This window comes from Lontra canadensis, unplaced genomic scaffold (genome assembly GCF_010015895.1).
Source record: "Lontra canadensis isolate GAN:19392208 unplaced genomic scaffold, GSC_riverotter_1.0 scaffold7, whole genome shotgun sequence".
Classification (NCBI taxonomy): domain Eukaryota; kingdom Metazoa; phylum Chordata; class Mammalia; order Carnivora; family Mustelidae; genus Lontra; species Lontra canadensis.
In genome coordinates this window covers 11,648,794-11,675,325 of record NW_022631001.1, presented here as the reverse complement: position 1 = coordinate 11,675,325, position 26,532 = coordinate 11,648,794, and the positions used below count along the sequence as shown (strand labels likewise).

The 26,532-nt window shown below is 40.2% G+C and overlaps 1 protein-coding gene and 1 long non-coding RNA gene across 4 annotated transcripts in view; one reads left to right on the top strand and one right to left on the bottom strand.

Annotated features, from left to right (window-relative positions):
- Positions 1-2,909: 2,909 nt before the first annotated feature.
- Positions 2,910-26,532, bottom strand: part of GRM5 (glutamate metabotropic receptor 5) — a 513,137-nt gene continuing 489,514 nt past the window's right edge. For 2 of the 3 annotated variants that reach the window (XM_032852842.1, XM_032852843.1), the window contains exons 9-10: positions 23,207-23,302; positions 2,910-6,094 (exon numbers count right to left, since the gene is read on the bottom strand). In XM_032852842.1, coding sequence (XP_032708733.1) covers positions 5,170-6,094; positions 23,207-23,302 — 1,021 coding nt within the window. In that variant the 3' untranslated portion in view covers positions 2,910-5,169. The remainder of the gene's footprint in view (positions 6,095-23,206; positions 23,303-26,532) is intronic. The other variant, XM_032852844.1, reaches the window with a different exon arrangement.
- LOC116864969 lies at positions 5,437-25,245 on the top strand. The gene is made up of 3 exons (XR_004382109.1): positions 5,437-5,529; positions 7,954-8,072; positions 25,158-25,245. It is a non-coding gene; the product is annotated as an uncharacterized LOC116864969 (long non-coding RNA).

The following is a 26,532-nucleotide window of genomic DNA, read 5'->3' as shown; positions in this document are numbered from 1 at the left end:
ATGTACCAGGAATGCTGGAAATGAAAGAAATCCTACCAGTTATCATAATTCATTTCTGCATTTAAAAAAAGAGGAACTGAGTTATAGAGAGCTCAAGGTAATTTTCCAAGGTCAAATGTACCAGGGTGATGGATTTTTTAATTCACTGTTATTTCTATTGCATTGGCTGGTTTTGACTGGCCTACCATGAGTCTATGGAGTCTTAGAAGACTCATTTGGTCTTTAGAAAATGATTTGCTGTATGTGTTCCAGGTATCTCACTTCCACCCTAAGTTTATATAAATATATGCCCATTTATATTACTTCAGAATAGAAGACACTGAAGCAGTAGAATCTGACAAAGCACACAAAATGGTTTTCTTTTTTAAGATCAAACATATTTTGTATCAATTTCCATATGTATAAGAATATATGTATATACATATTATATGTGTATAAATAATACAATGTAGGGAAGCAGAGAGAAGCTATGTTTTAAAATCTACATTGTTTTTCTCTTCCACACATCATGCTTTTATGTTTTAGATAATCTGTGTTCAAGGAGTGTAAATTTGCTTAAGAATCCATCAAAATAGAAAGTGAATTGACAAGTAATTTTTTCCCGTAAAATTATACAGATATGCCCATACATGCACACACAAACATACACACATAGACACATATATAGATGGACTAAAAAGTAAAATGTCTATATAGATGTGTGTATGTTTGTATACACAACCAGACATACACAGATATATAAACACCCATAATCTATATTATTTTTATGATGTAACCTTTATCAACACAGATAACTGTGGAACTATAATTTGTATTTATATTTCCAGACACAAAGTCAAGGTTTAATCCCTACATGCTTCATTGTTTAAAAAAAATAATATGTCTTAAAAGATGTTTGTAGATGTCTTTGAGGACAGCATCTCTGGTTGGTTTGTGGTTGGTTTACATTTTTAATTTAATCTATTGTCCATAGGCTACTATCTAAATCCCATAATTCAAATGTGTAGATCACTCAGAATTTAAAGATGAAGTAATAGTATGGCTCTCTGGGTCTTGGAAAAACAGTATTAAGACAACATTCTAAACATTTAAGGGGAAGAATCTTAAAGTCATACCATAATTTCTTTTTTAATATTTTTCAAAAAGTAACTGACTTCACAAACACCAACTATAACATGATTTAGACAACTGAGAAACAGGCAAGGGTACTTTCAAATGCTAAAAGAAAACACATTTATACAAGTACAAAGCAAAACAATGCTGATAAAAATGTTAAACTTTATGAAAAAAATCATTTGCAATTCACATCAAAATAATTTAACATTCTCTATTGTTTTAATAGTACAAGCTGCTACAACAGAAAAAGAACAGATACGCGCACACAATTTTAAAACCAAATCAGTTAAAGTGCAGAAAAAAGTAAATACAAGCACTTGTAGCCCACACAAATCTTTTAGGATTGGCACCATCTTTCTAAAACATCTATATTCTATATAGATTTCTAATTACAACACCACCAGCAGCTGCCATTGAATTCTAGAAGTACACACAATATACATAGTATATTTGTTCACATTGGGAAGATCAGTGAAATTCAGCCAACTATTTTATACATACCTCATTCTTCAACAGATAGTAGAGAATCTCCCAGGCCTCAGACCCTCTTGAGAATGAATTTTGATTTATCTTTATGCTTTTCACTGATCTGTATTTTTTCACAGTATAAAATTGTAAATGGTTAACTACAGAGATTCTGCCAGCTCAAGGGTTATTAAGAAGCTGTGGCTAAATGTGAACTCAGATAATACTTTTGAAGTCTCCAAAACATGTACATTTTGCTGGGAGACTAGCATAGGAAGTGTTTTTTGTTTTTTGTTTTTTCTTAAAAAGTGTTTAATTCCTGGTTTGGAAGTCCCAGAACTGCAGCAGAGCCATTGTAACAACTCATTCACAGTCAGAAATAGCTCCTAGTCTTCCTGATGGCTTGCTGGGAACAGCAGAAGCTTGGGAAAGACTTTAACTAACAAGGATTAGCACATTCGGGGATTTACTGTTTTTCTTTGCTTCTTTCAAATCTCATACGGTTTTCCTTTGCGTCCTCCCTCTCTGTTCCCCACCCCTCACCCAGAGAGATGTTTCTTCCCAATCCACTTAGGGTCTTCTCTGCCCCTACTCCTCTCCCAAAACAGAAGAGTGAGTGGACTGCTTAGATGGTCCATATAACTTGATCAAACTGGGTCTTCTTTCTTTCATCCTGGGACCAAACTGTCCTGTAGGGTCACTTTTCTGAATCTTAGCATTTCACTGTACTTTCCCCTTCCTTTTGGTCATGCTGGTCCAACTGAATTATCACTGGACACCAGGAACAGACTGTTTTCAAGGAAATTCAATGAAAATAGGTACCCAAATGAATTGCGAAGTTCATATCCTAGCCCTAGAATGAATATTCAGTTCTCCTTGTAGATTTATTACTTGGAACCTGGTATTAAAATTGGCAAAGAGACAGAGCTAGCATCATTCCAAAATAAAAGATCCCAAGAATGCATTACGAATAATATTATGTATTATACAATGTACTGAATGAAATGGCAAAGGGTGCAGAAACACAGAGAAAAATACATATTGTTCTCCTTCAATTGGATAAATTATTTTTCTTATTACAGTTTATCATAATTTCATATAGAATTATCAGATGGAAATTTAATTTTGCATTAAATTTTAATTTCTGATGAATTTTCTCATAAGGTAGTGTACTTTTTAACGAAATATGTCACTAAAAATTTAGAAGAGGAATTTGCTCATGGAAAAAGTTTTTAAAACTGTTTTTCTATTGGTCAGTACAGAATAAAATGGAAATCAACTACAGGGTTTAAGAAGCAAATTTAAAATTTAGACAATAGAGTATATTTGCAAAGGTTTTAATGTTTAAGAAATCAAGATGGTAATCCCCAGGTGAATGCCACCCTTTTCAAGAGGATTGAGGGGTGTTAATGCTTCAAAATATTTACATTTGTTTTTGAAGTAAAGGCAGACATTCGCTTTCAATGAAACCATAAAGTTTGGCTAAATTCACTCTTTCAAGAGTCTCATTAGAACATGTGGGTTTCAGGGTGCTCTGATGACGTTATTTTCAAATCTGGCATGGGAAGTTTGATTTTTGAAAATTTATATTTTACTAAATTAATGTGCTTTTAATATTTTATACTGGGAGATTTGATTTAAAGATTTAAGAACAGATATCAGGAAAGTCAAGCAGTATACATATTATAAATTTTAAAACTGGGGAATGATAAGTTACGTGAATGGATATATTTCCATTCCTCAATTCCTTTTTTAAAGTAGATGTACAATAAAAAATACATGCCAAAATAAGGATATTGAGCTCAAGAAAAAGGTTTCATTTATTTTTCTTTCTGCTAAAAATATACTTCTGCCTCAGCAAATCTTTTTCATAAGGCTATCTTTAGTATAAGGCTAGATCAACTAAACTCTAAATTTATAGGATACCTCCTCCTTTTATTACTATCCTTATTTAAAAATTAAAAACGAAACCAAAACCAAAACAAAACAAACAAACAAACAAACAAAAAGAAACATTTGGCACCTGAGGATAGCTGTAATGGGAAGAAGAAAGAGATGACAGTGGATGCAGGTCTCAAGCTATGAATACTACCTATATGAGCCTATTAAAGCACATGTATTTCTATTATATCTTTAAATCTCTTTTCTGCAGTATTTAAAAAGTGACAGTATGAAGTGCACAAAATCATATTAATTATTTTAAAAAGGAAATATTAATAATTGCTTTGCCTCTTTTTGGAATGGCTAAGAAAGACTGTGTGGTTTATATTCATTAAGGTTCCTCTGTTTTAGTATTCTGTATTGCTTTGAAAAATCTACATTTGTCATAGTTCATAGCTGCCCTATTTAAGCAGCCGAGAAAAGTTAAAATCACTGCTCACTGGCATAGCTAAATCTCTGCTAAGCCGACTTGACACAGTTTAAAATTTCCAGTGTATTAAGATTGTGTTAACTTTTTGAACAACAGTCCCTTCAGTCATGATGCTGTCTTCAGTGGGTCTATAGACCATTCTTCCAGTGGTGGGACTTGAAAAGAACAGAGGAGCTCTTTGTGCATCAGGTTCTCAAAGAAAAGGAATGAAGAAGCCCAAATGCATATATTAATATTTTAGCTGGCAATGCTAATGGAACAGCATTTGTAAGGAGGAGTGGCCACATTTCATGAAAGAGATAGCCAAGCTGGAGCTCAGGAATTATTATTGTTATTATTATTATTATTATAAAGAGAATTTCCAGCTACACAACGTACCCCAGTGAGGGAATTACAAAACAGTATTCCAGAAAATATTTTTTTGCTACTCCAGTATTGATTGGCAACATGGTGAAATAGTCAAGAAATCTTCCACTGGTTTTCTTGGTTAATGGAGGTGAATTGAAATAACTAGGTGGACTCCTGGATGCAGGCTTCTGGAAGAGGATTTCAAACCAAATCGGAGAGGAATGTCTCTGGTATAAGTCCTGCACACGTCAGCACAGCACTCATTATCCCGTTGTGTGTTATGCATGGGACACACTCAGAACAACGCCTCAGTAAATACTGGGCCCAAGGTACTGCTTTTCAAGGTCTTTACAGGACAGAAAAAAGAAAGAAAAAAAGAGAGAGAGAAAGAGAAACGTTGACGTTTTGGTCCCAGATTTTGAGTTTGTTAGAAAATGTACATTCATGTTTGGTGAATCAAAGAATCTTCTGGGAAAAGAATTAAAGTAAACAAAACTTTTTACAGTTGCTTATTAACTATGCTCTTCCCCCTCCATTATGCTGTTTCACGCTCATTGCTTCCCTAGAGCAAAGCACTTGGTATGGAACTGGTTCAACAGACTCCTTGTCAGCCCTCAAAAAGATAAGCAGTGTTTCTTAAAAGCCCGTGTTTTCTAAGGCCACTAGAAGAAAATCTGCCAGAAGATTTGTAGTTGGTGTCTTCGTCGGTTGATGTGAAATAGCACTATTAATCTCACGTTTCCGTTGCGGGTGCACTTGGCATCTTCCACCTCGGGTCTTCACCAGGCGACTATGCTTGTCACTGTGTCTGCGTGAACGCGGGAGGTCTCGGCTCCGTCAGCGGAAGCCAGCGTGGTTTCCGAGGACATTCACAACGACGAGGAGCTCTGAGTGTAATCTCTTATGATCAGTGTGTCATATTTGGGAGACGATGGGATACAGAGGGCCGACTCCGACACTGGCGAGTTGGGGGTGGTACTCCCGGAGTCCACCGAGTCTCTAAAGGGGGACGGCGGGGTGAGAGCCACCAACTCTTCCAGGTCCGCCTTCCCCGCGGCAGCCTCGGGCCCGGCCGCCGCCGGGGGCTCTTCGGCAGCGCCCCCTACCGGCGGGGCCGCCGCCGCCACCGCCGCGGGCGGCGCGCCGCCCGTGACCTCGATGGCTGGCAGAGGCTGGATTTCGGCGAACGTCGTCATGGTCGTGGGCAGCTGGATCTCTTTGGGGATCAGGTAGGACGAGCAGAGCGGGGCGCCCACGCCGGGGCCGGGCGCAGCGGTGGACAGCATCATGGAGTTGAGCTCGCTGATGTTGGCCGTGAAGCGGGTCACCACGCTGCTGATCTGCTCCATGAGCGAGCCCTGCGAAGAGCTGCTGCGCGCCGCGGGCTCCGAGTGCAGCGACGGCACGTCGTCGTCAGTGCGGCTGGCCGAGCCCGCGCGCTGGCTCAGCGTGCTGATGGGCGACGGCGAGCGCGGGCGCGCGGGCGCGGAGAAGTGCTCCTCGGCCTCCGCCACGTGGTACAGCGCCTTGGGGCCGGCGTCCGGGGGCTCCGCCCCCCCGGGGCCGCCTCCCGCGGCCCCCGCGCCCCCGCCCGCGCCGCCCGCGGCCCCCGCGCCGCTGCCCGCGCCGCCAGCGCCCAGGCCGCGGCTCTCGGTGCTCTTGGGGAAGGGCTTGATGACGGCCGTTTGGTTGGGGTTCTCCTTCTTGTTGATGTGGATGGACAGCCGCTGCCACAGGTGCTGCCCCCGGCTGCTCTTCTCGTTCTGGGCCCACGTGACGGATTTTCCGTTGGAGCTGCGGAGAGAAGGGAGACCAGAGGTAACTCGGAGGTTCCCCAGTGCTGGGTGATGGGACTCGGATCGGGAAGGACTTCTCCTGGTCTTTCAGGAAAGAAGGCTTCAGAGGAAACCCCGGGCAGAGGTCTTAAAAGAGGCCTTCGGTTTATCATTACCACGAAAGTGTGTGGCAGGGGATGGTAGGAAGGATAAAGGATGGAGATTATTGGAGATGTAGCAGCAGTTCTGAGCCCGCTCAGGAGTGCAAGGGCTGGTTATGCCGCAAAGCTGGAAACCAAGCCTTGCAGTATTGTGGCGGTGTGCAGAAGTGCCTGGTACTGGGCACGGGCTTCCTGAAGTTGGCGGCCTCTGAAAGGAAACGGTAGAACTAGGACCTCAACTCACCAGCCCAGTCATCAGAGGGAAGGAAAAGGGTGGGAGTCAAGGGTTACCAGGAAATAGACAGTGGTTCCGGTTCACTTTTTGTCCTGCAAGCCAACTATTGGTGTATTTGACTAGGGATTTCTTTCACAACTCCAGACTTTAACACGGTTTTAGTTAGCCTGGCTTATCTGCTGGAAAATAGAAATTCATTGAACACATACACAAATTTCTAATTAATTAGAGCGTTTCTACTTCACCCAAATTTTCCTCCCAAATTTGTTTTTAGGCATATAGCTTGAATCACAGTTCTATGAGAGAGCATATTGCCTTTGGCACCTCGCATATTGATTTCCAATTAGGGTCTTGATGAGTGTTTCTGGCTCACTTGACTTCTTAGGACCTTTCTTCCTCTTCCCTTTCTCCTAGCAGCCCATTTTGGTTTCCACCCTGGGGTCTGAAAGCGCCTCTAATGAAGATGGAATTGGTGCCTCAGCCTCAGGTCCTGACTGTGTCCTCCTTACCAGTAAATAAGACACAACTTCTGAAACCACAGACCCTCTATCAGGAACCTCACTAGTGGTCAGAGGATGTGGCTAGACCTTCAGGAATGTTCTGTGGAGAGAGTGTGGGGGATATTTGGGATTTCTCATGACAAAGGAATCCGAGATCTCTGTAGGGAGGGGATCTCTTTCTGTCCTAGGTGGTGTGACCAAGTGATAACCTTGAGCAGTCTATGAACAAAAGGCTTTGGCCACCCAGTTTTCTCATCTCAGCCAGGGTTGATGAAACTTAATCATGCCTAAGACTCATAGAGGGCATTTGTCCGCTATCCCAGGCAGGACCCCGGGAAGATTCTGATGGTCTGGATTGGGTTCCAAGGATCTATGCATTTTACAGCACTCCATCCCCAAAGTGATGACACTGCAGGTGTTTCCCAAACCGAGAAACTCTAGCAGGAAGCTCTCCTTTCTTTCTGGGTTCCCACTGCTCCCTTGGCCTCCTTGCTGGAGGGCTGAACTGCTTTTTCCAGGAAGGGGTCTGAATTGTATTTGGAGCCCACCTGCCATGGGCTGCCAGATCCACTCTGCCTGAGACACCTACTCCTTTGAAAATAGACCCCTGTTTCTGCAGCTCGTATGACAGGATGCTTCCTCTTTCCCATCCTGCTTCTCATTTTTTACATCTGTCCCTTTCCTCTTTGTGGTCTTCCTTTTTCTGCTCTTCCTCTGAGATCTCATTCTATTTAATCTACCCAATATTTTGCAACCTGGTGTCGTTCAGAATTCTGGAACGAGATGGGTCCTCCTCCTCCCCTGTCCCTCTTCCTGCAAAGGATGGATAAATTCTTTCCAGGTTTGGAGGCTGATGTGCATCCCCAGTAGCAGAATAGGCCCTGCCAACCTAACTTTTCCTTTGCGGATTTGTTTCTACATTTTTGCATTAACCTGACCTGCCACCTTTTATGTTTTTAGTACATTACTTTCTTCTTCCCAGGTGTCTACTAACTTCTGGAACATGGCATAGAAGAAATGGGCCAGACTATTTATGGGATTTCATTGGGAGGATTGTTGCCAACAATCCCTTTTCTCTCCTACCAGCAGGATAAGAAACAGGTATGTTGGAAAGGACAATTAATCTTTCAGGTTGCTGAGGCCGCTTTTAATACAAAGCATGGGCTAGAAAATAGAAGCCTAACTGGATTTATCCTACCAAGCTTTACTGTAGAAAGATTCTTGCTTCCGACATAGAGAGGTTTTGATGGAACATAACTCTGGCTATTAATGGTGACAGGAATCACATGTAGTGGTGCCTAAAAACATGATGGCACATTGAAAAGCCTTTGGATGAATGTGCGAGAAGGAAGCTATCCTACCCAGCCAGTCTGCACAGAGTACTGATATTGCGGCCGGCCATGCCTTTGCTCGTAGTGTCTATGGTCATACGGGAGAGAGAGCACCAGACAACCTGCATACCAATGGAAATGGATGCAGGAGACACCAGAGAAATGGAGGCCAAATCTGAGCACTTCCTTTCATTCCTTGGGTCATGACAGGGTTTTTTTTTTTTCCTCCAGAATGGGAAATTTTAATAAGCACTTTTTGGACAAATAGGATTTTCTTAAGCTAACAGGACCATTGCGTGGTGTCCTCAAAGTTCAGTAGACAAAGGAACCTAAAATCTGGGTTCTAATCCTGGATCTTCCAGCCTGGATGACTGGAAAATAATAGTCTGAAAGCCTTGGTCAAAAGCAGAGAGGATGTAATTTAGCAAAGGTGGTTGTGAGGATTCAATGAGACAGACTGTACAGGTGTGAAAGGTTCTTGTAAGGAGAAGGTATCTAAGAGTGTTAGTTTTTTCATTCCATGTGAATATTGCATTTCAGAAAATAAAAACAATATACTCATGTGGTTTTGAGCTCTGGCTGAGAAACATGGAATTCAGTGTAAAGTAAAATATTTTATGTGGTAAAGCCATAAGATATTTTTGGTTGTTCCATCGGGTTTGGTCTGTGGTCTTTTTCCATGCTAAGTTGTCTACTTAGTGATCGCATCCACTTCACTAAATTCTACAATATTCCACAGTTTACTTCTTCCCGAAATACTCTTTCATAGTGCTCCCTCCTCTCTGTCTCTTCCTTGCATTTTGACTAAGCTCTTCCTATCAGGTTTTGTTTTTTTTTTTTTTTTTCAGATTTTACTTTAATTGCTTTTTCTTGAGATGCTTTTCTGACCCCGCCTCGACTAGGTTAGAACTAGGGTTCTTCATATCCTGCTATAGCCAGGGTACCCAGTGCATGCGCTCCATAATATGTTTGAACTAATAATTGAGTGGATACATGCATTTCATTTCAAAAAATCTATACTGATTGTTTTTGTTAGAATTACTTTTTAAAAATAATTCAATAATAAAAAACATTCAATATTAAAAAAAAACTATTTCTTTTGTTTTATGGATCGATCTACTTTTCATAGAACTTACTGTAATCAGTAGTGCTCAGTGTACGCAAATAAAAGATATTTAATTAATTAAATACAAAAACACAGATCTTCATATCTACTATGAAAATCACAAAGGATTTGTTCCTTTTTTGTAATTTATATACATATATGTGTATATGTGTATGTATATGTATGTAGGTACAATGTGTGTGTGTGTGTGTGTATTTGTTTTAGTGAAATTTCTCAGTGATGGAAGTTTATGGAGGCAGTATTGATAGTAGCCCCAGAATGTGGGTGTACGATCTGGCCCTGAGTGATGGTGGCAAATCACTTAACACCTTTGTGCCTCTTTGTTCTTTCATATAAAAAGGAAGAAATAAACCTCCCCTTGCTTACCTCACATGATTTCTGGGAGGAATCCAAATGGTAGTACACATGAGGGTAATTTATAAAGCACAGCACCTCTACTAACTTCACCATCAAATCTTACAACCAGTTGAGATAAAACCATTATTGTTGCTGTTGTTGAGATTTTTTTTTTTTTTGGATCAGGATTATACATTTGCCTTAAGGGCCCTGAGGTAAAACAAGAGAAAGCAAACTTTTCCTTACCTGTCTATAGCACTTGACCTTCCCCACTGAATATTTTAGGCATTAGAGAAAAAGGAGGCGAGAGGAATGGAGAGAGACAGAACAGATGGTTTGCTACATCTGGAAAGGATAGTTTGGCCAAAAAAACCTGTAAAAAGTGTGCTCTTTCCAGGCACCAATTAACCCTTTGCTAAATATAAAACTATGTTTTCTAATGTTCTTTCTACTATACAATTGGTTCTTTTCTGGGAGGGAGAAAAGAACATTTTGATAATGTTATTTGAGGATTGCATTTTTTGTTTTTGTTTACAGTTTGTGTCTGCCAAAATGACACTATCTACCCTTATTCTCAGAAGTTTATTCTTCCTTTTTCTATTCCATGCATGACGCATAAATAATTTATTCACTTCAAGCAGGCTCTGAATGTCAGCTCAATGACCTCTCCCAGTTTCTCTATTCATCTGCCAAAACCTGTGGGAATTAGCATTCTGCCATGGCAAACCATCATTAGGAGGCAAATGTTAATAAAGAGAGTTTGACCATTCAAAAAGTCTATGGAATTTAGAATTTTTGTGTTCATTTTAAATGGCTGTTGAATTAAAAAAATAAAAATAAAAATGACTGTTGAATGGCTGGTGTGTTTTTTTTCCTGAAAAATTGTTTAGGGTTTTATTAAGGCCATAGAAACAATTAAAATCCTCAGAACACTTCACTGAATGAAAAAACTATGCCTTTATCCTCTCTTTTGTTACATGGTTTAGTAGTACCTTCATGAGTTGTACAGATTTAGGGTATCAGAATAATCAAATATATCCTTTGAAAATTAGCACATTCTTTTCATGAAAAAATTATCTTCATTACTACACCTCTCTTGTTTATGATTTTGAGTTTAGAGGTAGCCAGGAGAGAGGAATAGTAAGATTATGAGCTAGGTTCCTAATACACAAAATATATATTTTTAAAAGGTTTTATTTATCCATTTGACAGAGAGAGAGAGACAGAGCACAAGCAGGGGGAGCAGTAGAGGCAAAGGGAAAAGCAGACCAGCTGAGCAGGGCGCTAGTGCGGTGCTCAGTCCCAGGACCTTTGAGATCATGACCCGAGCTGAAGGCAGACTCTCAATGACTGAGCCACCCAGGCGCCCCTACAAAAAAATATTTTAAAAAAATGTTAAAAAGCTTGTAATGTCATTAGCAACTTTGTCTTTGGAATGACTTCAGAAAATACTAGGCCAGTAAAAGAATTTCATGAATTAAGAATATTATAAGCAGAAAATTTCCAATTGCAGTTCCATTTTTCTGCACATTTTCTTAAACTTTTATCAGTATATTTTGCTTGCCATAATTTGCTTTGAATTAACAAAGTATGGAAATATGTTCTTAAAAAGATAATGAAGAATTTGATATTGCTTACATTCAGACACTCTAAATTAGGTGGAATAATTTCTTTCTGAGCCTTGCCTAAAATCTGACATCTTGATTTTGACAATTACACTGAGAAATACACCACGTATAAGAAAATGGCAGAATCATCCATATGAATTTCCCCAGTTACAGCATAAATGGATGTAAATAGCTATCTTGCTGACAAAAACAAGTTAAATGGCTGTGATGATGTATGCATTAGAAATACACATATAGAGAAAAACACTTGAGTAAATGGAAACGAATTACCTACAGTGACACAATAATTGGAAGCACTATCGCCTTATATTTGCATCGTGCTTTATAAAGTACTTTAGGAACACTGATTGTCAAAGTTAGATAGGACCCATGTTTTGGTCCTTCTTTCAAAAATAAAACTGAGGCTCTGTGAGATAGGCGATTTGCCCAAAGTTAAGCAGTGAGAAAATGACAACGTGGAACCAATACCATCTCATGATTTCCAATTCACTTTTCATGAAAGTACACCGCCCATATTTGTTTTTTGAAGTAAGCTGTCCTTATTTCAAGCCCTCAGATATTACCTGGTGATGATATGCATTTTTAAGTAGATAAGTTAGTCATTTGATTTATGTTCTCTATTACCATATGTCTTCATTCTTCTTAATCATATACTTTGAAGTCTCAAGAAAGCACCTTATATCACTCTTTGGTTGTTAACTCAAATATCACAGGTTGACCCGAGCACTTACACTTGGCAAGGATAATATTGGATGCATCGATGATGAAGGCACTTCTTTATACCACCATATAAATAAAGAGCATAGAGCAATTTTTAGCCCCTCTTTTTCCCTCCATGCTATGATCTAGTAAAAGAAAGTTGTCTTATGTGTAGCACACTTATTTTCTCTCTTATTTTGGAATGCCACTGAATGAGAATGGTGTAATGTCAAGGATAACTATTTTGCAAATTTTGACATTTCAACTGATATTGGTAATAAGTGATATGTGATACCTCAGCAAATGATTGTGATTGATCAGTATTTTTTGGTACTTTGGTGGAGAGTTGCTGACATGAGACTTCCCTCAAAGAGGGCAAGAGAGAAGATGGACGTAGAAGGCTAGGAATATGAGTTATTCCTAGTATTTTGATAGAAAGAGGTTGTTTGTCTTTTCCCTAGTTCCTTGAAAGAAGGAAGCAGATGGACAGTTTGAAGGGTGCTGAGGACAGAAGAATGAGAGATTGTGGAGCATGGGAGCAAATAGTCAGTTCATTGGGTAACTATAGAGTTCAGATCACAAGGGATTCAAAACTTCACAAGAGGAAGAAATCATTTCTAGCAGGAGGGAAGTGGCCAGGGAATGATGCTTGCCTCAGGAGACAGATTGTATCTACACCTGGAAAAATTAGTAGATGATGGCGAAATCCAAAAAGAGCAGCAGGCATTGCCCTCCAGGAAAGACAGCAGTGACATAAGTTCAGGAATCTACAAAGGATATTCTAAGATAAGCAGTAGTCCTATATGGGGATGGATAAAGCATCAGCTGGTTAAGAGTTTGGACTTTCTTGTTTACTATAAAAATGTCTTGGGGCACCTGGGTGGCTCAGTGTGTTAAGCCTCTGCCTTTGGCTCAGGTCATGATCCCAGGGTCCTGGGATCAAGCCCCACATCAGGCTCTCTGCTCAGCAGGGCAGCCCTCTGCCTGCCTCTCTCCCTACATGTGATCTCTCTCTCTCTCTGTCAAATAAATAAATAAAATCTTAGGAAAAAAAAAATGCCTTGTGGCCACCCATGATCTACAAGGATCTTCTTTCTTTTCCTTTCTTTTGCTATTTTAATAACTCATTAATACTTAACCTTGGACTTCTTAACAGTATAGAGAGGTGGTCTAATATATTTAACCAGAGAGATATGGTCTAATTATTAGATACATATGTAATCTACATACTCGATCAATAAATGAATGAATATTTAACGAAATACTCATGGGTTCTTTTCTGTGATATTCTTCAACTGTAAGAATTCTTTTGTGTTATTTAATCTTTTAGGTATTCCATATCTCTGGAGCTCAACAAAAACAATTAAATGTAGAAAGCCTGCCAAAATCTGCTTTAAAACCTCACTGCAGGTTCATCCATTGACCTTATTCCTTGTCTGCTCCAGTCCTGGTCGTACTTCAGGAATATGTTAAGGCCTAATTAATATCTGTTAAGTTAATTAGTCCTTCAGGCAATAAGGAACCAAGAAGATTGAAACAAGCAAAAGAGTGGTGTCCAGGGTAGATTTAAGAAGCTGTTTTCATAGTGCAGGGACACAGTGTTAAGATGATAATAGGTGTGGAAAAAAATGAGGATGGAAAGGAATATACCGATCTGAAAACTTGTGAAAGAAACGACATTTGTCCTTGCCTATTGGTATCAGAGGAATGCAAAGAAAAGGTTGCTCACTGGGGAAAGAAATTTCAAGGAAGGATTTGCAAATAAAGTGGAGATTAACAAGGCCTTAAAGTCTGGGGAATGTTAAAATAACAGTATAAACAAAATTCAATTAATATGTGTGTTGCATATGTGGCAAAACAGCTAATGCCACATGCTCAATCCCAGGAAACCCTTCCAACAACCTTGTGGAGTGGAATTTTGCCTTCCTTTTAAGTAGCTGGGAGTGAGCTACTGGCTGCCTGCTTCTATGATAATTCCCTCAGAGATCATCTCTTACTAGGCATTTAGTCCCTAATAAAAATCCTTGTGGAACGAGAACCACTTAGCTCTATTTTAACTAGGCTTGGGTTCAACAGGACGCTTTTCCAACAGGTCACAGTCCATGGCGTTCCCCGTGCTTCTAGGTGCTACTCCCCTCCTCCCCATCCTCATAAGGAGAAAGCATCTAACGAAGGCCATAAGGGCCGTAAAGTAGGAACATGTGCCAAGTAGAGGCATTCTGTTGGATCACCACAGTCTCTTCTTTCTCAAGTGAAACTATTTTTTTAAATTTAAAATTCAGTAACCTGGGCTCCGACCTCAAACTAAACCACTCTTTGTACTGAGATATAATTTCTAGACTTTAGTTGAGGTGCTTCAACTAAGATTAGAGGATTTTTTTTTTTTATCCAAACTGGAAATTATTTTCTTCCAGCAATTACCGTAAAGCCCAGATTATAATTTCATAAAGAGGGAGCAATAGAAGACATGGCTATTTTGCACCCCTTGGCTGATACCACTAAGACGACTTGGTGGAGGAATCCAGCTTGATTTAAAGCTTGAATAAAACATGGGATTGGGATTGATGACTAAGAAGAGGAGAATCCTGGGAGGATAATAGCTCTCCTTGGAATAGAACTTTACATCTCACAAGGTGTTTCCATCTATTTTATTATATTTGACCTTCATGACAGCTGTCTAACATAGCACTTATTGCATGGTATTTTTAATCACTTATTTACAAATCTGTTTCTGCCCGAAGCCTTAAACACTCCAAGGGCAATGACTATGAGCATTTCCTATGCTTGGTTTGGTGCCTGGTAAAGGGTAGTGGGCTGGGAGTATTAGGGAAATGAAGCAAATTCTATATTTGCCTTGAAGGCCTCATATAAACATATTATTAGGGATGCCTATGAGGCTTGGTTAAGCAGCTGACTTTGGCTCAGGTCATGATCTCAGGGTCCTGGGATCCAGTCCGCATTGGGCTCCCTGCTCAGCGAAGAGTCAGCTTCTCCCTCCCCCTGCTCCTGCTCTCTCTCTTGCTCTCAAATAAATAAAATCTTTTAAAAAAATCAGATATTATTAACCTGCACTAGATGCAAAACCTGAGGCTTATGGAACCTGTGCTCAAGTCAAATTAAGGCAAAACACTGCCTCAAATCGGACCTCAAATCCAGAGTCACTGCCTACATGTGGTATTGTTTGTGTGCTAAGGACACACAAAAACTAAAGGGCTAACAAGACACATCCTAATGGAGCATCCAGGGAAATGATAACACCCAAGTTTGTATCCATAAAATGACCTGATGATAAATGCCAAAGCTCTCTATTAACATTGACCTGAACATTGCAGAAATGAATACTGAGGGAGTGGAGAATAAGACATTTGTCTCAGGATTGTGATAATAGTTGTTGAAGAAATGATTTCTGCTTAGAAAAAAGATTCCTTATGCCTTAAGTGGTGAAGTAACATTTTTAAAAATAAATAATTCTTGTGTTAAGGAATCCATTCAAAATGACTCATGAAACATTAGGTGAAATAGTGATTCAAGTTTCCAGAGCACTTAGCTCTGCTGAATAGTTTGTCCCTATTTTGGTATTATCCACCTAAAGGGAATATGGTGATAAGATTAGGTGGACATTGCAAGATTTTATCAGTATTTTGTGGTGGGAATAAAAGCAAGTATGCCTCTAGTATTGACTTCTTCCTCTAGAATTCAAGAATTTGAACTGATAACTCCAAGATTGCTCCCTTTGTGGCCTTTGTTCTATGAGATAGTTCTGGTTCTCCTTCCTCCCTTTTATAAGAAATTATAAGCTATTGGATCTTTTGTCTCAATATGTATATAAATACTAATATTTGTATATAACTACTAAATTATCATATATATGTATTTCATGGGCAAGGACAGCAGCCTTACAAAAGATTTTGAGCAGCTCCATTTTTTTTTTTTTTTTTTTTTTTGGCCAACAAAAAGGATGTTAGACAAGAAGAAGACTGAGGGAAACAGAGCAGAGAGCCAGAAAACAGTAACAGAGTGGTCCTGTTACTAAGTCATACTATGCCTGACTTAGTAACTGAGGGAAACTGAGGGAAACAGAGCAGAGAGCCAGGAAACAGTAACAGAGTGGTCCTGTTACTAAGTCATACTATGCCACATATGTATTACGTATATATTATACCAGGCTGAAAGAAGAAGTAGAATATACTCACAGCAATTAGTGATTCTTCTGGAAAAACAAGCAAAGGAAATTAAGAATCTGGTTTATATTCTTTTATATTTGTGGCAGTTACTGAAGTTAATCATTTCTAGTCTGATCACAAGACATTAGCTGAACTCAGTTTTTGTCAGACTTCCAAAATATTTCCCTAAGAAATTCTTATAATAAGATTCCAGGAAATTATTATAAGTTACTCAAAAATCTATAACTTTGTTCCTTTGCTTTTTTTAAAAAAGATTTTATTTGAGAGAGAGTGAGAGAGAACGAGTAGGGGAGGAGCAGAGGCAGAGGGAGAAGCAGACTCCCCACTGAGCAGGGAGCCCGATGCAGGGCTCTGGGATCCCAGGACTCTGGGATCAGGATCTGAGCCAAAGGCAGATCTTAACCAACTGAGACACCGAGGCGCCCCGTTCCTTTTTTTTTTTTTTTCTGATCTATATGCTTTTATAAAACTGGTTGGCAAACTGTATAAAAAGTGAGAATGACCATAGGTTGTTCATGAATAAATGGCTCTATGGTCAGATAAGTTAGGTAGATTTAAACTGCTTTCTGTGGAGCTTCTCAAGTCTGTCTGTCTGTCTGCCTGCCTTCCTAACTTCCTTCCTTCCTTCCTCCCTCGGAGAGTGCTCACTGGTTTCCCCGGAGGTGGGGTTGAAGGAGAGGGAGAAACAGAATCTTAAGCAGGCTCCATGCGCAGCCATCCAAGTTCCCCTCGAGTCTTTGTTTTGTAAGGATTTACTGAAAATCTCCAAGAAGAGCATAGAGCATGTAATGTTGGCTATGCTAATTTGATCCAAAATGTCCACTTCTGCTTTTTCTTCTCTCCTGCTCATCTAACATTCTTTGGAGTATATTTTGTGACATTTTCTTCCAGGGATTCTAAAAACCTTAACTTGAAACATGTTGCTTTCTTCCTCCCTTATTCAAATCTGGGCCTTATTATCTGGATCATAGATATAACTATACCTTAATATAGCCGATTGCTCCTGCAGTTTCCATCAGAATGAATTTTATACCTTTATTAAGATTGTCAGGAGCACATGGATGGTGCAGTCAATTAAGCGTCCATTGTGATCTCAGGGTCATGAAATTGAGCCCCATGTCAGGTTCTACCCTCAGCATGGAGTCTGCTTGAGACTCTGTCTCCCTCTCCCTCTGCCCCTCCTCTCCATGCACTCTCTCTCAAATAAACACATAAATCTTCTTAAAAAATAAAAGAAAAAGACTCGCAGTTCTTTAGGATGGAGATTATTCCATATTTTCTGGAACACCCCATGGTCCCTAAAACAGGGCAGCCTACATGCAGAAAGGTTCTCCTTGCCCTCTTATTGATTGATTTACTGAATCTGCAGTCCCAGAGCACTTTTGGATACTGAGAGTGGAATATTGAACAGGACATGTTTTTGTCTTCAAAAACTTCCAGTTTCGTAGGAAGGGACAGGTGACGAGATAATATGGCAGTACTGGAGGTAACTCAAAATACTTTAGAACTATGAGTTTGGGCAGATGTAAAGTAGAATGTAAGAATTTTGGAAAGGTTTCAAGGAGGAATTGACATTAGATTTGGGTTTTGAAAACTGAGTAAGAGTTTGCCAAGTAGAATAGGAATGGGGGTTGGAAAAGATGGATTAAAGGAGCAAGGAGGGGCAATTCAGGGGGAGACACAGCATGTGTTAGGGAGTGAAATTGTAGGAAGGAGTCAGCTTTGTTTGGCGATTTGTAAGAAATTTGGGGTTTTGGAGAAGAGAACATATGTGACAAAACATGAATAAAAGGTCAAAGAGTTAGAATAGGGTTAGTGTGTGAAGTTCCTTATATTCTGAGTGTGTGGGTTTGGATTTTATCCCAGGTGCCAGATATCATAGTGGTTAGAGCATGAACTCCAGAATCACACTGAGTTCGGCTCCAGTGTGGACTTTATTGTTTACCTTTTTAAAGATGAAGTACGAGACCATATAGGTAAGACACTTAAAGCCAGTGTCTGGTGTATCTAAACACCAGGGAGAACCATGGGAGAACATGAATTTTAAGGCAGAGAAATTATATCATTGAATTAATTTCATTGATACTACTAGATTTTGTTCTACATACTTTTCCAGAATTGGTTGTTGAGAAAACAAGGGTGATGGTAGGTGGAGAACGGTAGAAAAGACCCCATAAAAGGACTTTCTAAGATGAGTAGCCTTGGGAAACAGTAATACTAAATAGAATCTATTGAATGCCTGCTAAGTGCTTTGCTTGCATTATCTCATTTAGTTCTCACAGCACCATATAGGAAGGGAAGTGCTCTATTATTATCTTCATTTTACAGACAATGGAGATTAAAGAGGTAAAACGGTGCTTCGAGGTCACACTGGCTAGTGCTAGAATCAGGCTTTAAAGTCTTTGACCTCAGAATTTTCACTAAATCACTCTACTGTTTAGTTTATTTAATATCCCTGAGCCTCATTTTCCTCATCTGTACCATGGAAAGATCATTGTTGGGAGAATTTAGTGCATAACCAATGGGAAGGGACCGCTGCAGTGTTTGAGGCATAGTAATTACAGCAAGGGTAATAAGTGATTATTTTTACTTGCTTTAGAATATCTCTAAATGTAAGTTAGAACATTAATCTGAAACTGACTCTGGGGAGGAATGAAGAGAAGACTACTGCAGCAGTTCTATCACTATGAAACTGGCTAGTTTCATACTAGAAAGATAAATCATTTCTCTCTGTGGCTCTGAATTTTATATAACTCTGTGTGTAGTCCTTTCTGAACACTCAGTTCAGGTGACTATTACTTAGTTTATATTACTCTTAATACTATTTGCACTGGCTTAAGCTGTAGTTTTTGATATCAAATGAGGAGTTAATTGGACACATAAATTTTCCTTTGGGACAGGGGTTTCTCTTGCATTGCTATTATCTGTGGTTTTGTTTGTTTGTTTGTTTTTTATTCTGTTCCCCTGTGGACTATGGATTTTCAAGGACATCAGTCAAGTCATTGTTACCCATTTATCTCCAGAGTCTTGTAAGTGCTTGGCTCGTGGTAGTTGCTTAATAAAATGAGTGTTACATGAAGGAAGAAATAATTGAATCAATGAAAGGCAAAACAGTGTTAACACAGACATCACATTTTAGGATTGCTTTTCAAATCTGAGTTCCTCATGACTATGACGTTACCATTACCAGATTCTCTGAAGGCTCTATGAAATATTTATACCCATTAAAATTAAATGCTACACCTACTAGGTGAAAATCAGTTACTCAAGTGATTGAGGATTAATACCTTACGTAACTGATATCATGACATTGCAACAGTAAAAATAACCACGTACCACCCTCCTTCCTTCAAGCACCGGAGGGGGACTATAGATCTATCTATTTCATTTGATTAGGGAGCCCTTTTCCAAAGAGAGACAGGGAGACTCAGAATGTTTTTGCCTCTCCTTCATGGGGTATGACATAAGCACTTCAGAATGCAGACTCCAATGAGGACTCGGATGGAATGGCCCTGCTGAGACAGGAGATAATAACATTCATTGTTGAGGTTTTAGCCATCTCAGAGGTGGACCATCTTGGTATGAACTCACACGATAATAGGGTTTAGAGAATTTCCCGTTCTTAGAGCACCTCCCTGTTTAGGACTGTCTTTCACTTCTCCTGCAATCAGGAGGTCTCTGCTCTGAAACACACTTAGACTGTCCACTGTGGGAATATGAAAAGATGACAAGTTATGCTAGAATCTGACAGAAGGGGAAAAAATTCGCATAAAAGGAAAACAACAACATAATATTTCAGGAAGCTAGAGTGTTAGGGATACATATAATGTTCTTATTCCTTTCCAAATGTTGGGGTAGAGGGAAAAGGGAGAAGTGAGCGAGTGTCTCTAAGGCCCTGTCATCATTTCAGGTGAGATGATAGTGTTCAGCTCTAGGGCAGCATGCCCCAGAAAACTCCCTCCCCTGCCAGGTAACTTGGCTCTGGAAGAATCACCCCTGGTCTGAATTCACCAGGTCCTGTCCTTTGCATAGTTTCAGCATAGAAAACATAGGCAAATGAGATGCAAGGCAACACTCCAGGTTTTCTGCTGTTGTTTGAGCTTCCTTTAGCCCCTCCCTGGGATGGATTATTTGGTTAAGGCTACAGAACCAGCCCAGATGTTTGCAGAGTAAATATGCTTGACTCTGACTCTAGGAAGCAATGAGGGGGAGGGCAGTGGGAGCTCATACAAAGGAGGGCATCCACAGCTGATGCCAAAAGTATCTGTAAAAGCAGAGTAGTGATTCTTTCCCCAGCCCTTCTATTCAATTCCAGAGGAAGCACACTGGAAATAACTACTGAGCCGTCTTATTTAGAAATGGTTTACATTGCCGTTGTCTCCTCTCTGATATCTTTTCTCTTAATATTCATTTTCAACTTATTTCTCCTGGATAAACGTCATTGTGTATGTATGTGTGCATATTTGTATAAACAAATATGAGGCTGGAAAAGAAGATTTGACAGTCTTAGACATTTTGGCTTCTCCTTTCATGTGTCTCTAGGCATTTTCTCCTCCCTAATGGAAAGCTCTCTTTACAACACTGAAGGACTTGATTTCCCTCCTGAGTACTTTCACTCTCTTCTATCTTGTTTTATTTAATGCTAAATAAATGGGAAGGAAGAAAAAGTAGGACAGGAAGACCATTTGTTTCCAGTGAATTACATTTATCCATGGGGCTGAGGTGGTCATTCCAAGAGAACTATCCTTAATAGGGCATGCAATAGTCCCCTGGGCTTCACCTGGATGTATCAGTGTAATAAGCCTTGTCATTACCTTGGCTATATCCAAACAAGTGAGGGAACAAAAGCTAACTATTATTTTGCTGTTGTAGAGAAATTTGTACTATTCCCAGTATAGATACATTGAATTGCTATCTCTGAAGATTTGGACCTGACCCGAGGAATCTTGTCTCATTAACCTAGAGTCCCCTTACCCTCTGTGTCCCACTTTCTCTTTACCCATACTCAATCAGGACAGCCTTGAGCAAATGTAATCAATCACTGGGCTGCTTGGATCAGAGATTTCCAAACATTGACTGAACACGGCCAAGACCAATGCATGACACAATGGAGACCTAACGTTTACCATGAATAGCTCTGTGTCATCTCCTAGACAAATGGATTACTCCACCATATCGATTTATAGGTATAAATTGGAATGACCTAGGACAATTGCTACAGTACAGATTTTGTCTCAGTATATTTGATAGTCAGCCAAGTTTGGGAAGTCCAGTCCTAGACAATTGCTTCAAATCAGAAGTCACTCTGGACAGAGCCCCATATTCATTTAATACAGTCATTTCATCTTGTCCAGCCAACTCCAGTGCTGTCTGACTGATTTTCAAGAACAGGAATTATGGCACTTTGTCATATATGAATGAAAGGAAACCAGAAGGCCCAATAGCGGTCTGTTGAGTTACTCCCACAAAATGATCCACTGAGGCTTATCTTCCAGATAGACTGAGATCCAAAGATGGCTGTATAAAGGGATCACGGGCATAAGTACATCAGATACACTAACGCATACATGCATATATATATGTCTACACAGGTACACATGTTCTCAATGCCTTGTCCCTGGGAGCCATGGATGAAGCTGGCCAACCTCTCTGCCAGGGCTGCTATAAAAGATTGGCCAGACTGTATACTACACAGTTCCAGGCACCATTTTCATAGACTGCAACATGAATTCCACTGCCCCCCTCCAGAAGTTGTGTAATGTGGTGGTCCTTGGAGAAAGTTAGACATTATTTTGAAAACCAGAAGGAGCCTACTACAGAGGAGCCTACAGAGGAAGCAAATACAATATTTGGGGTGAAAGTTCAACAGGGCTCCATAGGGTCTTCTTCTTGCTGGGGAGCTGGATCCCAAGCTCTGGTCTCCGCACACGCACGCACACATGTACATGCTGTACTTCCTGAACTTCCCCTTTCCTTTTTCACCCAGGCTGACTTTCAGGAGCTTCCCTTCCACACCTTTGTACCACCGATGGATGGGGAAATGCCACAACAAAGTAGAAGTGGAGAGTTGTTCATGGTGAATGATTCCCCAGCTCAAGACTCCTCCGAGATTCTGGAACTGTTTGATGCCAATCTTGACAGTATTTATCTCCAGAGCCCTTTTCTTAAAACACGGTCCCATGCAATAAAGCACGTTCACTTCATGCAACACAGCTAAGTTGATGCTTATAGTTCTAAATAACCCAGTTGACTGGGCACAGCTCAATTGGGAGTGCCTGGTAGGAAGGGACATGCACAGCGCAGCGACAGGGGGTGTTGGCCACCAGACACAGAGAAAGAAAGGAGCTGCAAAGCTATGGTAGCTAGAGGAGGACTAGCTTTCCTGATTTCAGTTCATGAAGAGCCTCTTGCCTCTACAGCTCACTAGTTTGGCATGGCATTTGCCCTTGGCTGTAAGATGATGTTATACTGAAAAAAGAATAATACCCAGGTTTGTCTGGGATCAGGGCTGGAATCTTCCCTCATTACAGTCCTTCCCTCAGAACCAGTCCTAGGCTTTTACATTTGTTTTACTGATTGGTCAGTACCGAAATGTGAATTTCCTCCAATCTCTTCCACTTTGCAAACTCCAGAAGCATTTGACCAATAAGCTAAACTCCATGGGAGAACCAAGTGTGAGCTAAGGCTTCAGACATGCAAAGCACACGACCCTGGGAAACAGCAGCATCTGGGACAGGAGGCTCCCATCACTTCACATAAGGGTGGCATGGGTTTTGCAAATCAAACACACACAGAAAACCAGTGGTGGCCCCGGTTGGACACACTGCATGGGGTACACAGTGGAGCGAGGACCTAGACCAGGGAGCCACCTGTTCCTCTAGCTTGCGGACATTGAGTTCACACCACCTCAGGCCACTCACAGTTTGCTTACCTGCTCATTGTTGCTCTCCCACCATTCCCCACACTCCCTTTGGGGGTGAAACACTCTATTTCCGACTTGTGCTGGGCCAGTCTCCTGTCTTTGTACCTGGTGAGCATGAACAAGGACAGGAGCAAACAGAAAGATATGATTGTGTGCTTAACTGGCCAGGCTGAGGAAGGGCGGTGGCTGCAGAGGGCGTTCCCATGGTAAAGCAGGCTTCTACTCTTCCCTGCAGTGGCTGACCTGTAACACGCATTAGATGCTTGTGATGGCACGTGGATCACGTCGGGCATGATTTTGTTATGCTTTTAAATCACACATGACCTGCTCCTCTATATGGCCTATTAATCTAGGATTTCATCACATTTAACTGTCAATGGTAAAAGGAAGGCAATTCCTAACCTCTAAGGAAAAGAATAATATCAATAAATTAGAATTCATTTAGTGTTTACCATGCGCCAGACATGGTGTTAGGATTTTACCTATATTTAATCCTGACGACAACCCATGGCAGAGGCTCTGTTATGATTATATCCATTTTACTGAAGAAAAGAAACCGAAGATTGCAAGGATTAAGTAGATTGATCAAGGATTTTGAACACAGAGAATCCCAGTTTAGAGCTCACAATTTTAGTCATTGTAATGTGCTGCCTTCCTTTGTGTGTGTGTCCGTGTGTGTGTGTTTCCAAATCGTTCTTTTCACTAACAAAGCTTTGTTGAGCAGCATTATGTCTGAACATTCTATTAGAGACCGGTGGTGATGCCGAAAGAGAAGAGAGGCTTCTTGGATATAAGAGATTCATATGCCATTAAGCTGGACAGTCAGTACTGAACTGCCTGCATTGTGGAGGATAGCTCAGACAGCTTTTGTATCAGAACTGGCAATTCACCACACCTGGAAGGTACCAGATGTTTTGTCCAAGATAAGTTATAAGAGTCCCAACGTTAGTCTGCTCCATGGTGAATGAAGACGAGCCTTTATATCTGAATGACCGTTTTCAGAGCCAACACACTTTCACAGAAATCATCTTTTTTTTAATCCATCAACTTATGCCTGTGGGTAGCTAAAGACAGTGTTGCTCATTTGCCAGATGAGGACCCTGAGACTTAAATTAATTGACTTGACCAAAGTCACAAGCCTCACTAGTAAAGAATAACTGTTAGTAGAGCATGCAAGGCCCAAGACTCTTTTTTTGTTTGTTTTTTAATGATTTTATTTATTTATTTTGGAGAGAGAGAGAGGATGAGAGAGAGAGAGCATGAGAGGAGAGAAGTCAGTGGGAGAAGCAGACTCCCTGCTGAGCAGGGAGCCCGATTCGGGGCTCTATCCCAGAACTCCAGGATCACGACCTGAGCCAAAGGCAGTCACTCAACCAACTGAGCCACCCAGGTGCCCTAGGCCCAAGACTCTTAAGGTTTCTTTCCTTTTTCCCTTCTAAAACTGGAACCTGAGATGATGCCATTTCCTCATGCCCCTGGTGTTCAATAGGCAGTGATATAAGGACTTGGTATCAAAGACTTGTTTACCCCTGGAACAATCATTTTTTCCCCTAAGTTTCTTTTTTTGCTGTCCCAAAATGAATATGAAATAAAACAAAGTGCAACAAAAGCAAAATTATTTTTAATCCTGGATAGAGGCCTTCCTCTTAATTTTCCTTTTTAAAAAAAGATGTTCAAAATATTTAGTATTTGAATAAAAATGACTCATTAAATCGAGCCAAGTGGATGGACTGGATTACCTTATTCAATAGACTTTAATTGAGCATGTGTTTAATTCTAGACAATGCGCTTTGGCCTGGAGATAGAATCCACAGGTCCTGCCTCACAGAGTTCACAGTGTAGAGGAGAAGGAGGGGAGGAAGGTGCGTGTTGTTTATTAGTTTCGGCCAATTATCATGAAAGAGGGTCTTCTGGAGATTTCTAAGAACAGTTTTTTGTTTGTTTTTTACCCTTGGCAAAGAAAACACTGGAAACCATGGTGTCTTTTTGCTATGGACAATTGTCTGGTGTGGTACTTAACAATGCTACAGCCATGTTATAGGCACGAGAGAAGGTAAGCCGACATTCTAAAAATTGGTGTCATGAAAGATTAGAAGAATGTAGGTCCTAGACAATATCTCTGAGAGATGGAATTAGCCTGTTTCGTCTCAGAACTTCTTTTTATGTGAGTCTTATCACATCAGCCACTTTGAATTAGGTTTTAAATTCTCTGATGCCAACCAAAATCCTCCTAGCGTTTACTTTGCTTTTGTTACTTTTTCTATCACAACCCAGTCTGAGAATTTCTAAGGTTGTTTACAGCATTAGGTCTGGATATTTATAAGTTCTCTGTGTGTGTGTATATGTGTGTATTTATGAAGATCCTAAAGAAGCAAGTTACTAACAAATGCTTTAGTCTTAACTGATCATTTGTCTTTTAAATATTGTTCCTTTTTATACATACTATTATATATAGAAAAGTATAAGAATCTTCACAGAGTTAGATTTTGTATAGGAAGAAAAAGAGGGAGACTGGGTAAAACAAATGATTATTTTCTCAATAACCCACATTTAGAGAACACCTAAACAATAGGCTCTTATACCTATGGTACAAACACCACTGTTAAGTTATTAGAAGCCATGCTAATTGCAGTTCTAATCCATGTAATATGGTGATTTAAAAGACAAATAAATATTTGGTTATTCAGATGACCAAATATAAGTAATATAGATGACCAAATATATATGAGAATATATATATTTCTTTGATATATGTGGTCTTCTTCCACTGTTCAGGCTCAGAGTTCCCCAAACCCTTGGAATTTCCTAAGTGTTGAGGGTCATAAAGATGCCTTTTGTTATGTTAATAAGCCGAGTCCGGAAAGCACTTAAGGATGGAGGCTGGTTACCAGCGGATTAGTTGGAACTTCCAGTCCCACCCCATTGCCCGCTGGGAGGGGAGGGGAGGTGGCCTGGAGACTGAGTTCAACCACCAGTGGTCGATGATGTAATCAATCATGCCTTTGTAATAAAACCTCCATAAAACCCCACATGGACGGGTTTGGAAAGTTTCTGGATTGTTGCACACATGGAGATGCCAAGAGGGGGGCTCACCCTGAGAGGGTACAGAAGATCCACATACCTGCCCTATGCGTTTCTTCCATCTGGCTCTTCCTGAGTTATGTCCTACAAGAAACCTGTGATCTTGTAAGTAAAATGTCTCTCTGAGTTCCGTGAGCCTATCAAGGAAATTACTGAAACCTGAGGAGGGGGATCACGAAAATTTCTGGTTTATAGCCGGCTTGTCAGAAATTTAAGTAACAGCCTGACATGGGACTGGCTAAGAAGTCCAAGGA